A 14,047-nucleotide genomic window follows, 5' to 3' on the forward strand; every position below is an offset into this window, starting at 1 on the left:
TGGAGGTTGGGGAAATGGGAGGTGCTGAATGCTAAGCTATCTTAAATGTCTGTGAGGCTTGGCTTTTAAAACGGAAGAGCCAGAGGCTTGTATCCTTCAGTAGTAAATGCTTATTGTCGTATTTACCATGCTTTACAAGTTCGTCAAATATATTAGTAATGTTTTATGGCAAATGTGAGCTATCTAGGCCACTTTAACCTTTTGAGTAAAGTTATCCATTGATGGCTGTGTAATAATCCCTTGAATTTTTAACGGCCTTTTAAAAGTTACTGCGTTTTACAGGGTATCTAAAACAGTATCGTTTAAGGCTGTCTGGGTTGTCGTAAAGAGGTTGAGTTATTTATTTTGAAGTGTGTATTGTTATTCTTAGCAGGTATCTTCATACGGTTATTAGCAAAGCAGCTCTCCTGTGAGAACTGGAATTCTTCTCTCCTATCTATATCTGATTGATTTGGCTCCTTATGAAAGAAAGCAAATTAGGGCTTCATTTTAAAGTAGTTGGGAAGGGAAGAGCCCGAGTGAATAAGTGAGCTGATAGAGCCTCTGTACCAGCAAGTAGGAGTACTGAGAGTGTAAAAATGGCTAGTTCGCTGATCTCATCAATAGAAAAGGGACTGTTCATTGTGTTTAAAGAGGTAAAATGATGTGTATCCTATTTAATGCATTTATTACTTAAAAAGTGACTGTCTCTGCTTATTCATATAGATAGAAGATAGCTTGCTCTTTTTTAAAATCCATATGATTTCACTCTGCCGGCCATCCCTCTTCATGCTTGATTTAGCTGTTTCTGGCATATTTTGAAGGAAGAGCCACATGTTGCTTGGCCTCTGACAGGTGACTGGCCCCAGTGTTCATGAGGAGTTTCAACCTTTTGCATAAAGTGAAATCATGACAGATGCCATGGAAAGTTTTATCAGGCTGAAGAAAGCATTTCTTTGTTACCTGAGTAAGGGTACATGATGAGTTAGAAAGCAGAGATTGGCATCTTCTTCTGACAGGGTGTTCCTATTCTCAAATGGTATGCCTGAAAAAGGCAACATCCTCATTTCCCATTTCTGATTATAGGCATGATGATGAAGGATTGGGGGCTAGTTTGATGGAGCATTCCTTTATACCTCAGGATACGTTAGTGATCGTGTAGTGTAGACAACCCCCAAAGTTCAGTGGCTTGAAAAAACAGATTTATTTCTTGATCATGCTACATTGCATTAATGTTTAGTGGGGGATCCTGCTCATCAGAATTACTTCAGGGAACTAGGCTGACCAAGTGCTACCATCTTGAATATTGCCAATCACTAGAGGGAAAAGAGCTCAGGAGGGTCTTGCTCAGAAGTAGCAAACACTGCTTCAATTTACCTGCTGCCCATACTCATTTGCCAGAACTAGTTAGATGGCCCTGTCTTTTCACAAGGGAGCCAGGAGGTTCAGTTCATCATTTGTCCATAATCGGAAGAGGGACCAGAAATTTTGTACAAAATTACTACCACAGTCCCTAAACTAGAAAATTTAGGGAGTACTTCTATAGACATTTGGTCATAGGGCCCTAAGATTGCTCGTTTACTTCATTTTCTGTTTCTCATTTAGAGAATCTTGTGTTAAGCCTAGGAAAAAAGTTAGCTCAAAGGTTGCCAGTCCTATCCTTAACCAGGTCTGGCTAGGCCCTTGCCACAAAGTAAGTTCCAGGAATTCTGTTAGAATTTAGATGGTTACCTACAGATACAACATTGAAGTCCTTTTTAAAAAAAATTTTTTTGTGTAACATTTATTTTTGAGAGACAGAGACAGAGCACAAGTGGGGCAGGGCAGAGAGAGAGGGAGACACAGAATCCGAAGAAAGCTTCAGGCTCCGAGCTGTCAGCCTAGGGCCCGATGCAGGGCGCAAACATACAAACCATGAGACCTGAGCCAAAGCTGGAAGCTTCACCCAACTGAGCCACCCACGCGCCACCCTTCCCCTCCCCCTTTTTTAATGTTGACTTATCTTTGAGAGAAAGAGAGAGACAGAGCACAAGTCAGGGAGGGGAGAGAGAGAGGGAGACAGAATCCGAAGCAGGCTCCAGGCTCTGAGCTGTTAGCACAGAGCCCAGTGCGGGGCTCAAAGTCACAACCACGGGATCACGACCTGAGCCAAAGTCATATGCTCAACTGACTGAGCCACCCAGGTGCCCCAACATCGAAGTCCTTAAGGAATGATAGTCACTGCTCTTACTGGATGTAGAGCAAAGCTATTAAACATTTGAATATTTCAAGTTACCCTGAAAAACCTTACACCTAAGACTGATTTATCATCTTGAATGGTCTTCTGGGGATTGTTGTATTTTGTTTTTGTTTTGTTTTATTATTTGTAACCGATCTTAGCAATCCAGGAAAGTTCAGAGGGATGGAAGTGTCGGTAAGGTTGCCCCCCTGTGTGATTCCTCTGGTCTGGGGTCAGTAGTCCTAAGGAAAGTGCACTGATGGTGTTAGAAGTAACAACTACCACTTATCTATCATTTGTTGCATGTTATGTGCCAGACCTTGCACTAAATCCTTTATGTGGATTGTATTGTTTAACCTAGAAAACCACCTTATGAGAGTAGGTGGCGTTATCCCTATTTTATTGGTAAGGAAATAGACTTTTGTGTAGCTGCTACAGCAGAGCTTAGGTTTCACATCCAAGGAACTTGACTCCTTACTTCACACTCCTGACTGCTATTCTGTTCTGGTTTGGGTCCTGAGCACACTTTGTCTTTTGCTTTAGCTTGATGTAGTTTTAGAGACCAATCTGGCAACGATCCGGGTTCTGGAAGCAATTCAGAAGAAGCTCTCTCGCTTGTCTGCTGAGGAACAAGCCAAATTTCGCTTGGACAACACCCTTGGGGGCACATCAGAAGTTATTCATCGAAAAGCACTCCAGAGGATATATGCTGATAAAGCAGCTGACATCATTGACGGTCTGAGGAAGAACCCCTCCATCGCTGTCCCAATTGTCCTTAAAAGGTAACTGACTGAATGTGCCCTTTGTGCTTTAGTGTGCTTGATGACAGATTCAGTGTCCCATTAAATAAGGCCCTCATTTTCAACCTGGGTATTATCCCATGAGACCTCCATATCTCCCCAACCCTGGTTGTTAGAAGTCAGGTGCAGCTTGGGATAGTGGAACTTCTGTGAGACCAGCAGTAGAGAACAGACCTTGAAAGTCCATAGTGGAATGCTCTGTGTGTTTAAGGGAATATTTTGAAATACAGAAAAGGACAAAGAAAACAACCACCCACATTCCTGCCACTCAGTACTAACCATTTGTTAACACCTTTGTTTTTAGTAAGGAAAATCACTTTTTGTAAAATTTATATTTTATTTAAAAAGACTTACTAGCTCACCACTTTTTTTTTTTTTTTAAATGTTTATTTACTTTTGAGAGAGGAAGAGACAGAGTGCAAGCTAGGGAGGGGCAGAGAGAGAGAGGGAGACACAAAATCCGGAGCAGGCTCCAGGCTCTGAGCTGTCAGCACGGAGCCTGACACGGGGCTCGAACTCACGAACCGTGAGATCATGTCCCTAACTGAAGCGGACGCTCAACCAACTGAGCCACCCAGGCGCCCCACTAGCTCACCACTTTTACCAAGAATGTCTTACTTTTTTTCTCCTGAAAAGCCTTCAGCCTCAAGTGTTGAGGGCTATTGTACTCACCTAGACCAGGCATCAAGGAGGAGGCCAGGGCTAGGGCTGAGCCCGGGCTCCTTCAAGTCCATGGCACTCTGGACCACAGTGTGAATCCCAGCTAACAGACGGGTCCTCTCTTAGTATCACCTGAAACAGTGGGAAGGGATTCTTGTCTGCTGCACAGTGTGCAAATGCCCAGATTTTATTGTGCCTCCCTAGCCCTCTCCTCAGGAGCCGGCCTAGGTGTTCCTCTTCTTGCCATGCCCATAGCATTTAACTTTTGGCTTTGAGATGTAGGGTATTCTTCAGCTCTAATGCTGGTTTTGATTTTTCTTCTCCTCTCTACTGGAGTGCTCGGATCAGTCGTTGCCATCAGAAATTCCCAGACCATGTGCAGAGGAGCCTTCCAGTGCAAATGCAAGTTCTCTGCTCTGCACTTCTGCATTTATGTTAGTTAGCATAGCAAATGTTTGCAGAAGTCCTATAGCTTATTTTAGCTGGCCAAGAAAGAGCACCCCCCCCTTTCAAGGGTATTCTATGGAATGCTGTTGAGAAATAAATTCTAGGTAAGATTTCTGAGTTTGGGACAAATTACTTCTTCAAAATAAGTCCTGGATGAGTAATTTCCTTGTGTAACAGTTAAGCCTGGTTTGAATAACAATATAACAATTTGAATAACAATATCCCAAGTTGCCAATAATTATGACAGACCTATTGTATCTTCTGACTTTTGAAATAAAGTAAGTCTGGCATATTTCTCACCTCTAAACCCTTAGAGAGTAGGTCTCGTTATCTCTGTTTTACCGGTAAGAAAACAGAGTCTAGTAGAGCAGAGCCAGGATTCAAAGCCAAAGAGTTTAAGTCTCTCCCTTATAATTCCCATGTCTGGTTGTTTCTCCCCCCTCACCCCCCAGGTTGAAGATGAAAGAGGAAGAATGGCGGGAAGCTCAGAGAGGCTTTAACAAGGTGTGGAGAGAGCAGAATGAGAAGTACTACTTGAAGTCTCTGGACCACCAGGGCATCAACTTTAAACAGAATGACACCAAGGTCCTGAGGTCTAAGAGTTTACTCAACGAGATTGAGAGTATCTATGATGAGGTGAGCTGGAGGTTTCTACATCTGTGAGAGCATGGCTTTGATTCCTGGAAATTACATTTGTTACATGAAAGTGAGACCCTCCAAGACATGTTGATTCTTGCTTTGTAACTGTCACAGACTTCTCTGTTCCTGATTTTGCCATTTAATTAATTCATTCATTGGTTCATTTTTGAGAATGAGTGAGAGCGGGGAGGGGCAGAGGGAGAAGAGAGAGAATCTTAAGCAGGTTCCATGCCCGGCGGAGCCCAGTGCGGGGCTCAGTCTCACAACTGTTGAGATCATGACCTGAGCCAAGGTCAAGAGCCAAGACACTTAAGTGACTGAGCCACCCAGGTGCCCCTTGATTCTGTCATTTTAAATCTAAGCCTCACCTTTATGACTAAGTGGCTTTACTGGTTTCCCAGTTTAACATCCTGACTTCAGTCTGTGCCTGCCACCTCCCTCTTCCACTTGTCTTCCTGTCTCTCTCCCTCCAAATGATACCTTGTCTTCATTCATGTAACCCTTCTCAACTTTCCACAGGTGAAACACTGAGCCTTAATCCCCAGACGCTTTCTAATCCGTGTTTACTCAGCATACTTACCAGGAGTGTATATAGTACTGGGAGCCAGGATACAGAGATGATTAAGAAATTAATCCTGCTTTCTTGGAGCTTACAGTCATGGGGGATGGATAGAAACATAAATACAGTGTGATTGAGCATTCCTAAAAGTTGTATGATCTTGAATTTTAAAAAAACGTTTTATTATGAACATGTTAAAGTACATGAAAAGGGGGAAAGAGTGGTAAAACGAGCTCTTAAATTAGCACCCCTGTTGGGTGCCTGCGTGGCTCAGTCGGTTGAGCATCTGACTTTGGTTTGGGTCATGATCTCACAGCTGGTGAGCTAAAGCCCCACGTCAGGCTCTGTACTGACAGCTCCGAGCCTGGAGCCTGCTTCGGATTCTGTGTCTCCTCTCTTTCTGCCCTCCCCCACTCACATTCTGTCTCTCTCTGTCTCTTAAAAATAAATAAGCATTTTAAAAAATTAAAAAAAAAAAAAAAAAGCATCCCTGTTTTGCCAGTTTTATCACATCTGTCACCTTCCACACTCCCACCCCAGATTGTAGACCTCTAGTCCTAGACCTCATGTTGTATCCTCCATATCCATAAACACTACTACAGAATTTTAAAAGATGGTCCCAGTTTTGTCCCATTGTCCCAGTAAGTCTTCGCAGTCTAGAAGATACCAATACTTTGGTGTCAGACCACATCTCTCACCTTATCTTTCTGTTTCTGGAAGTGTCCGGTTGGAAAATAATAGACACTGTGGTTGATAACGGCATGTACTGCTGGCACAGTCGCACAGCTCTGTTGACTGTTGTTGTGGTAATACTTTGCATCTCTCTCCTGTCAGAGGCAGGAGCAGGCTACAGAAGAAAATGCCGGTGTACCTGTCGGCCCACACCTCTCGCTTGCCTATGAAGACAAACAGATCCTGGAAGATGCCGCTGCTTTGATTATCCACCATGTGAAGAGGCAGACGGGCATTCAAAAGGAGGACAAGTATAAAATCAAGCAAATCATGCATCATTTCATTCCAGATCTGCTCTTTGCTCAGAGAGGTGATCTCTCGGATGTGGAGGAAGAGGAAGAAGAAGAGATGGATGTAGATGAAGCCACAGGGGCAGCTAAGAAGCACAATGGTGTTGGGGGCAGTCCCCCTAAGTCTAAGCTACTGTTTAGTAACACAGCAGCTCAGAAGTTAAGAGGGATGGATGAAGTATACAACCTCTTCTATGTTAATAACAACTGGTATATCTTTATGCGACTGCACCAGATTCTCTGCTTGCGGCTGCTGCGGATTTGTTCCCAAGCTGAAAGACAAATTGAAGAAGAAAACCGAGAGAGAGAGTGGGAACGGGAAGTGTTGGGCATAAAGCGAGACAAGAGTGACAGTCCTGCTATCCAGTTGCGTCTCAAAGAACCTAGTGAGTGCTTAGACTGTTGGTTTCTGGATGGTGTGAGGGGTTGGGGGCCTCAGAGCCAAATTAGATTTGGGACCGCTTTCTTTTATACATACAGCCTCAGAGCCTGACCAGGGTTCAGATCCTAGGTCTGCAATTTACTGGTCGTGTGACCTTACTTCAACTCCCCTTACCTGTTTACCTGTAAAATGGAGGCACCCCTTAATACCTTGTGGAGTTGTTGGGAGAATCGGGGAGAATATGCAAAGCACCCTCTGCAGGGCTTGGATCACGGATGCTCTCAGTGGTTCCTACTGTGGACACCTGGGCAGGGGGTGTCAGTTGCCATCAGTTTCCCAAATGGCAGCTCTCTGGGGTATTGCAGAATGTTTTAAAGGACAGGGTGGGACTAAAATGTCACAGTCGGTTCTGCTGCATGACGGAACATAAATTCCTAGTTGTTCATGCCTGAGCCAGATGTGAATTTTCTCAGATATGTTTGGGCTAGACTTCTCTTTAGCCAATAGGGTTCATGGCTCATTCCTAATGAATAGAAATACTTTATGGAAAGGAGATTGGAAGTCAAGAGATGGTGTGAGGCAGCAGACCATGAAGAACAGAAGTGCAGTTAGAGATCACAGGAAAAGGAAAATAAACATGGGCTAAGGAAGCCTCCGTGTGCTTTACGGAATTCTCTGTTGCCTGCTTCTAGATAACTGTCCTGTTCGTAATTAGGTTCTTGAGCTGTAAGCCAAAAACTTTTCCGTGGAGCTTTTCTTCTGTGCCCTTGAAGAAATAGCCAGTTTGTGGAATGAATTATCTTTAAGACTTTTTTTAATGTTTATTTTTGAGAGAGAGAAGAGTGCACAAGTGGGGGAGAGGCAGGGAGAGAGGGGGACAGAGGATCCAAAGTGGGCTCCGTGCTGACAGCAGAGAGCCTGTTGTGGGGCTTGAATTCACGAACCGTGAGATTGTGACCTGAGCCGAAGTCCGACGCTTAACCGACTGAGCCACACAGGCTCTTTTTTAAGACTTCTTTTTTTTTTTTTTTTTTTTAATTTTTTTTTTTCAACGTTTATTTATTTTTGGGACAGAGAGAGACAGAACATGAACGGGGGAGGGTCAGAGAGAGAGGGAGACACAGAATCGGAAACAGGTTCCAGGCTCTGAGCCGTCAGCCCAGAGCCCGACGCGGGGCTCGAACTCACGGACCGCGAGATCGTGACCTGGCTGAAGTCAGACGCTTAACCGACTGCGCCACCCAGGCGCCCCAAGACTTCTTTTTTTTTAATGGAGTGAATTATCTTAAATTTTTTTTTAGCTGTTGCTGATGTAAGTAGCCCATGTGTGGCCCTAACTTTCTGTTGAAGAGCTCATAGAGATATTAATTTTAAAAACCTTTGTCTGGATTAATCCTAGCTTGAGAGAGATCGCTTTTGGACCTCAGTGTGGTGAATTCCATCTGCTTGGGTAGAAATGAGAAAGCAAATGGCCTAATCCTGGCTTGACCACTGACTTAACCTGGTTTGAAGCTTACATTGTGTCTTGAGTGGTAACGCCAAGCCTCACACTGATCATAGCTTGTGGGCACAAGTGTCGCCTGTGCCCCTAGCTTTATTCTGGCATAAAAGCACCTGCACAGCAGTAGCACAGCCTGTGCCTGTGCTGTGGGTCTGAACAAGGTGATATTCTGTGATGAAAGTCTAGCCAGTTGCTTCCTTTCAACAGTTAATTGTTCTGTTTTGCATGGTCTTCAGTGAGCCATCACACTTCAGATAAATGGGGAAGGATTTAGGTTTTTGCTCTGCGCCTGTTTTCTCTGTATAAACTTTACAAATGGGTAACCAGATGTCAGTGACAAAGAGTTCTTGTGAATTTTTTTTCATTTTAGTGAACTTTTTGTTGAAGTGCAACATATGTACAGGAAAATCTACAAATCCAAATTGAATAGTGAATTTTTACAAAGTGAACACACCTGTGTAACCAGCACCTGGGTCAGGAAACAACATAACCGATACCCCAGTGGCCCCCTCATGCCACTGTCTTGATTGCTAGCACTGGAGATCAGTAAATGGGTCTTAAACAAGCTAAAGGCAGAGTACTTTCATGCTTCCTTTTGTACTCTGCAAGTTGCCAAATGTCTCTGTGACAACTGATAAGATTCCAGCTGCTGGTTGAAGTGATTCATGTGCAGCAAGTACAGATCATTTAATGCAATTTGTGAAGTACAACGTTGGGAATCCATTTTTAAACAAGAGGACTTTGACAAATGCAGATTACTTCATTATTCATAGGGGATTTAATTTGCACTTCTATTTTTCTGTTCCCGAGAGGTTTCCCAGGACTTGAGTGTGGCGCTGTCTGCCTTTTCTCATCTGCACTTGATGCTTCATTGAAATAGCTTTATGAGCAAGTGACCCGTGTGAGGAATGCTCTGTGCAGGCCGGGAGAGTAGGTTTCTCTCTCAGAAGGAGAGCCAACAACTGTTGAAGAAACTTCTTCCCTGGGATATTCTGCTCTCCTGAGGCAGAGCCCAGTCGTACTGTAATTTAGTGTCTTTCTAGCATGGACAGAGTGTCAGAGCCCCTGTTAAAGTTGCAGGGTCACTGTCCTCTGATAGCCAGCGCTGGCCTTTGTAGCCACCTGTCAGATCTCATCTCTGCCTGCAGCAGATTGAGTGGGTATGTCTGAATACCTAGGGTTCGTTCTTTCAAATGCTCTTTAGGCCAGCTGTGGGATTTGCCTTGCCCTCTCTCCCAGTCTTTTCGTAGCAGGGTAAGGCCTCACCTCTCCCATCTCTCCCACAGTGGATGTTGATGTAGAAGATTATTACCCAGCTTTCCTGGACATGGTGCGGAGCCTGCTAGATGGCAACATAGACTCGTCACAGTACGAAGATTCGCTGAGAGAGATGTTCACCATTCACGCCTACATTGCCTTCACCATGGACAAACTAATCCAGAGCATTGTCAGACAGGTGAGGGCACGGTGGAGGCTAGGTTTGGTGAGGGAAGAAGTCCTTACCTAAAGATGGATGAGGCAAAGAGGAAAGGCAAGATTTCGGTTGGAATTAAAAGGGCAGTTTGCGCATGTAATGATGTTTACAAATGTCTGGTTCTCTAGAGGAAAGGGGGAGGTTAATGTGGTTACGGATCTCTCGTGTTAACAGAGTGGGAGTACTTCAGCCGCTAAATTGACTCCTTCGCTTTGCTCAGTATGCCCTCACAGTTGAATGAGTCTACAGCAGACCCGATGTTTTGCCCTGTTCTCACTGCCTGCCTATAGAGTGAGTGTTGGTACTGGCCCGGCTCTTACCTTGGCTCCCAGTGGGGGGCTCTCAGTGGGTAACTCTTCCTCTTCTGTAGGTGTTGGTTTAATTCTGTGTACTTTCCTCCTTTTAAGATTTAAAGTTCCTTTTGTGGGAAGGGTTTCATACAACATCTTCTATAATACTGTGCCCACCTCACTATCTGAGGTTCCATTTGAGTTGAATTTGTGGTTGGTTTTGTGGTTTGTTCCTGTGGCACCCTGGAACTTTGTAAATATGTTGTTCTTCACAGCAGTGATAATTTTATAGCAATTGGGTAGTCAGGTTTCCACTCTTTTGGCTTAAGGTCTGCATTGTGAAGGGCTCAGAATCTGTTGTTGGTGCACTACTTTCTTTAAAGTGAAAACTTGTACAAAGAACATTCTGGAGTCCTCACTGCCACTATGGGGAGGGCGGGGTGGAAAGCTTGTGTGGCTCGGTACTTTCTTGGAGTGAAATGTGGAATCCTTTGCAAAGTACCCATGCCTTTGCCTTGATGTCGGAAGGACATGTTGGAAAGGTTCTGCACCCTTTCACAGGATCTGCTCAGGGTCAAGGAAGAACACTTCACGTAACTGAATCTTGGCATCTTCAGGAAGGTTGTCAGGTATACAGGTTTTTTCCTGAAAGTCAAAGATGTTAATAGGCCTTCCCATAAGGAGTCTGTATGGTGACTGAGCGAAATCATTACATGGGTGCCAACAGCTCTGGTCCTAATTTTGAGAGACTGATCTTTGTTAACACCTTCTGAACGTATGTAAAATAAAGCCTCCAGTTGTCATGTGCTTCTGCTGCTGCGTATTGCTGCTACGGCTGGAAGTTAAGGTCTCCCACACTGCCAGCACAGCAATTTTAGAAATCCAGGAAAATTAACTTTTTATAAACCCGAGCTTGGTTTTTGAAACAATAGATATAATTAATCCATACATTAGAAGCACCTGGTTGCAATTTTGAGTCAGTAACACATAATGTCTAATCTTTTTAAGAAACAGGTTTTGTCCAGATACCCAAATCCAGTGTTTTTAAAACATATGTTCATGCTTCTCATCTTAACTCCTCAGTTGGAGGCATATCTTCTCTCATTCTCCCCATCTTGTTTGATGTTCTCCCAGAGATTATTCCTGACTGGAGGCAGAACATATATTTCAAGGTCAGGCCATACATTTATCTTTTCCAGACTACAGTTGATGCTTGAACAACAGGGCTTTGAATTTGAACTGCGCTGGTCCACTTCCATGCAGATTGTTTTCAATAAACACAGCATAATACTGTAAATGCATTTTCTCTTCCTTATGGTTTTCTTAATAATACTTTTTCTGTAACTTATTTTTTTGTAAAGATGTATAGTGTATAATACATCTAACAAAAAATACTTGTTTATTAACTATTTAGGTTATTGGTAAGGCTTATTGGTCACTAGTAGACTATTAGCAGTTAGGTTTGGGGGGAGTCAGAAGTTATATGTGGATTTTCCACTGCATGGAGGGTTGGTGCCCCTAACCCTCACGTTGTTCAAGGATCTACTATGGTTTAATAGGGATGTGTCTTAACACAACAGGTGGTCTCACAGATAGCTAGTAGAGAACTCAGAAAATGGCCAATGTAGGGATTGGGCTGGGAATCTTTTTTTTTTTTTTTTTTTTCTCTCCTGCATGCCTTCTTTCTGAACATCTACTTCATTCTCATGCTTTTCTCTGCAAATAGATATTTGGCCACGTACTCAAGGCTTCTCCAGCTCCCCTGGAGCTTTGGCTTGCTATGCCAGTGCCTCTGGCCCTAGCATTGACCTTTCCATGTAGATGCTCCTCTGTAAAATGTCTACCAAACATGTTCATTGTGTCATTTCAAATTAGCAGGAGAGAGAATCTGAGCAACCCAGCTTGGGAGTGTAAGCTGTCCAGTTGTCCCTGATTTTATAGGTCTGCCCTTTCCAAAAACTCGAGGAGGGGCCAAATATCCAAGAAGAGGGTGTGAATAGGGAGTCAGTGAGTTTACTTTAGTAAGAAGGTCTTGAGCGGAAGTGTCTACGTGGTATGCACCATGCTTTAGATACACTTTTATTACACTGCTTTCCCCCTCCACCCGCCCCCTTAAACACTATATCTTAAGCTGCTCTCTCTGTTATCAGGTTATCATAGACATTATTTTAATGGTCACATTAGAATCCATTGTCTGGGCTAATTGTAATTCAGCCATCTCCAGTTGCTGGCCTTTCAACCACTGTCAAATCAGTCACCCTTCTGACCTTGCGCTGTGTCCATTTATCTACAAATACACATACTTGTCACTTAAGACTTTTTTAAATGTTAAAAATAAGTAGTTGTCATAGTTACTAGTGCTTCAAAAAGGATGTATCTTCCTAAAAATAGAATGGCTTAGTGGTTTTTGAGAATTTTAAAGTAAAATAGACAAAATGATAGTGCAGTTAACATCTTGCTTTTCTCTGCTTGTAGGTTTTTCACATTCTCTGGCATTTTTATGGGTAAAGTTTCGTTTGAGGGGAATTTTTATTTCACAATAGAAAGATCGTCATGACCTATGAGAATGGAAACTCTGAAAGGTTCAATTTTCTAGTCATTAGATAGTTTAAGAATGTAATCACAATAATTACCAGTAATCACTCATGATTGACCTGTGTTGAAATTGAGTTAATTAATAGTGTTTACAATTTAAGGACTGTATTTTTTATCAGATGTAGAAGCAGAAGTAACGTATTAGAATATCAGCATAAGGGTCAGGAATCTTGAATATTAGTCCTAACTGTGCTCCTTCAACTGAGTGCCCTTGGGTAATTGATTCAGCAACCAATTCTCAACTACCTAATGAGTTTCCAACTTTGTGCTAGGGCTGGGAACATATAGACAGGGGTCTAGCTTTCATGGTTTACCAAGGCCCCTGACCTCACCTTGGCACACAGTGAGTTTTCTCATCTAAAATGGACATTTGTCTCCACTGTAACTGGGTGTCCCTCTTCAGCCTGCTCCCCGGGCTGGTTGCATAGAGCAAATGAGAATGTGCATGAAACCAAGTTGTAAACCGTAAAGAAGCACCATAAAAACAGAAAGCCATGAGGTTTCTCTTTCATGTAACAATTTTTTTTTATTTTTACATTTCCTTAGAACTTTAAATAAGCAGCATATTAACATGAACTGCCTATGCTTTTGCTTTTAAATACATAGAAAAGCTTTTTTCATGGCCCAGTGTTACTCTTGAAGGTTTAGGCTTAGTTATTCTCCAAGAATATAAAATACTGGTTCTGTGTGATTAATTTTCTAAAATTACCAACCAGAAGTCTTTTTAAGCTGACTGACTGGAACCATCAGAGGAAGGTTGACTGTATGACAAGGAGAAATATTTTCTTGGTTCACTGACAGCTTGCCTTTGCTTGATTTCAGCTGCAGCACATTGTGAGTGACGAGATCTGTGTACAGGTGACTGACCTTTACCTGGCAGAAAACAATAATGGGGCCACAGGAGGCCAGCTGAACACACAGACCTCCAGGAGTCTCCTGGAGTCAACGTATCAGCGGAAGGCTGAGCAACTCATGTCAGATGAGAATTGCTTTAAGGTGAGAGTTACTCATGGAGTCAAGGACCATGCTGGTGACAGCAGACATTGTTGGAACTGTCTCCACCAGAAATAAAAGCCATGCCAGGGTACTTTGATCCAGTGATTCTACTCCTAGAACTCCTTAGAGTTCCTATGAGCTCACTGGAGGGAATTTAAAAAAAAAAAAAAAAAAAAAAAAAAAAAATGAAGGTAAAGTCTCCCTTGGATAGTCTGTTACTTCCCTACCTTTAAAAAAAAAATTAGTTAGGGGTGCCTGGGTGGCCCAGTTAGTTAAGCATCCAACTCTAATTTTTTTTTTTTAATGTTTATTTATTTTTTGAGAGAGAGAGAGGCAGACGCAAAATCCAAACAGGCTCCAGGCTCTGAGCTGTCAGCACAGAGCCCAATCCGGGTCTCAAACTCAGAAACCACGAGATGATGACCTGAGCCAAAGTCGGGTGCTTAATCAACTGAGCCACCCCAGCGTCCCATCCAACTCTTGAT

The 14,047-nt window shown here is 43.1% G+C and overlaps 1 protein-coding gene across 1 annotated transcript in view; it reads left to right on the plus strand.

Moving 5' to 3' along the window:
- Nucleotides 1–14,047, plus strand: part of SIN3A (SIN3 transcription regulator family member A) — a 69,965-nt gene that overhangs the window by 35,669 nt on the left and 20,249 nt on the right. Inside the window, exons 13-17 of the mRNA XM_047074765.1 lie at nt 2,741–2,979; nt 4,557–4,740; nt 6,137–6,710; nt 9,494–9,663; nt 13,389–13,562. Coding sequence (XP_046930721.1) covers nt 2,741–2,979; nt 4,557–4,740; nt 6,137–6,710; nt 9,494–9,663; nt 13,389–13,562 — 1,341 coding nt within the window. The remainder of the gene's footprint in view (nt 1–2,740; nt 2,980–4,556; nt 4,741–6,136; nt 6,711–9,493; nt 9,664–13,388; nt 13,563–14,047) is intronic.

This window comes from Lynx rufus, unplaced genomic scaffold, assembly GCF_022079265.1.
Source record: "Lynx rufus isolate CCGP_SWC_20201006 ecotype Redwood Valley unplaced genomic scaffold, mLynRuf1.p SCAF_13, whole genome shotgun sequence".
In the NCBI taxonomy this organism is placed as follows: domain Eukaryota; kingdom Metazoa; phylum Chordata; class Mammalia; order Carnivora; family Felidae; genus Lynx; species Lynx rufus.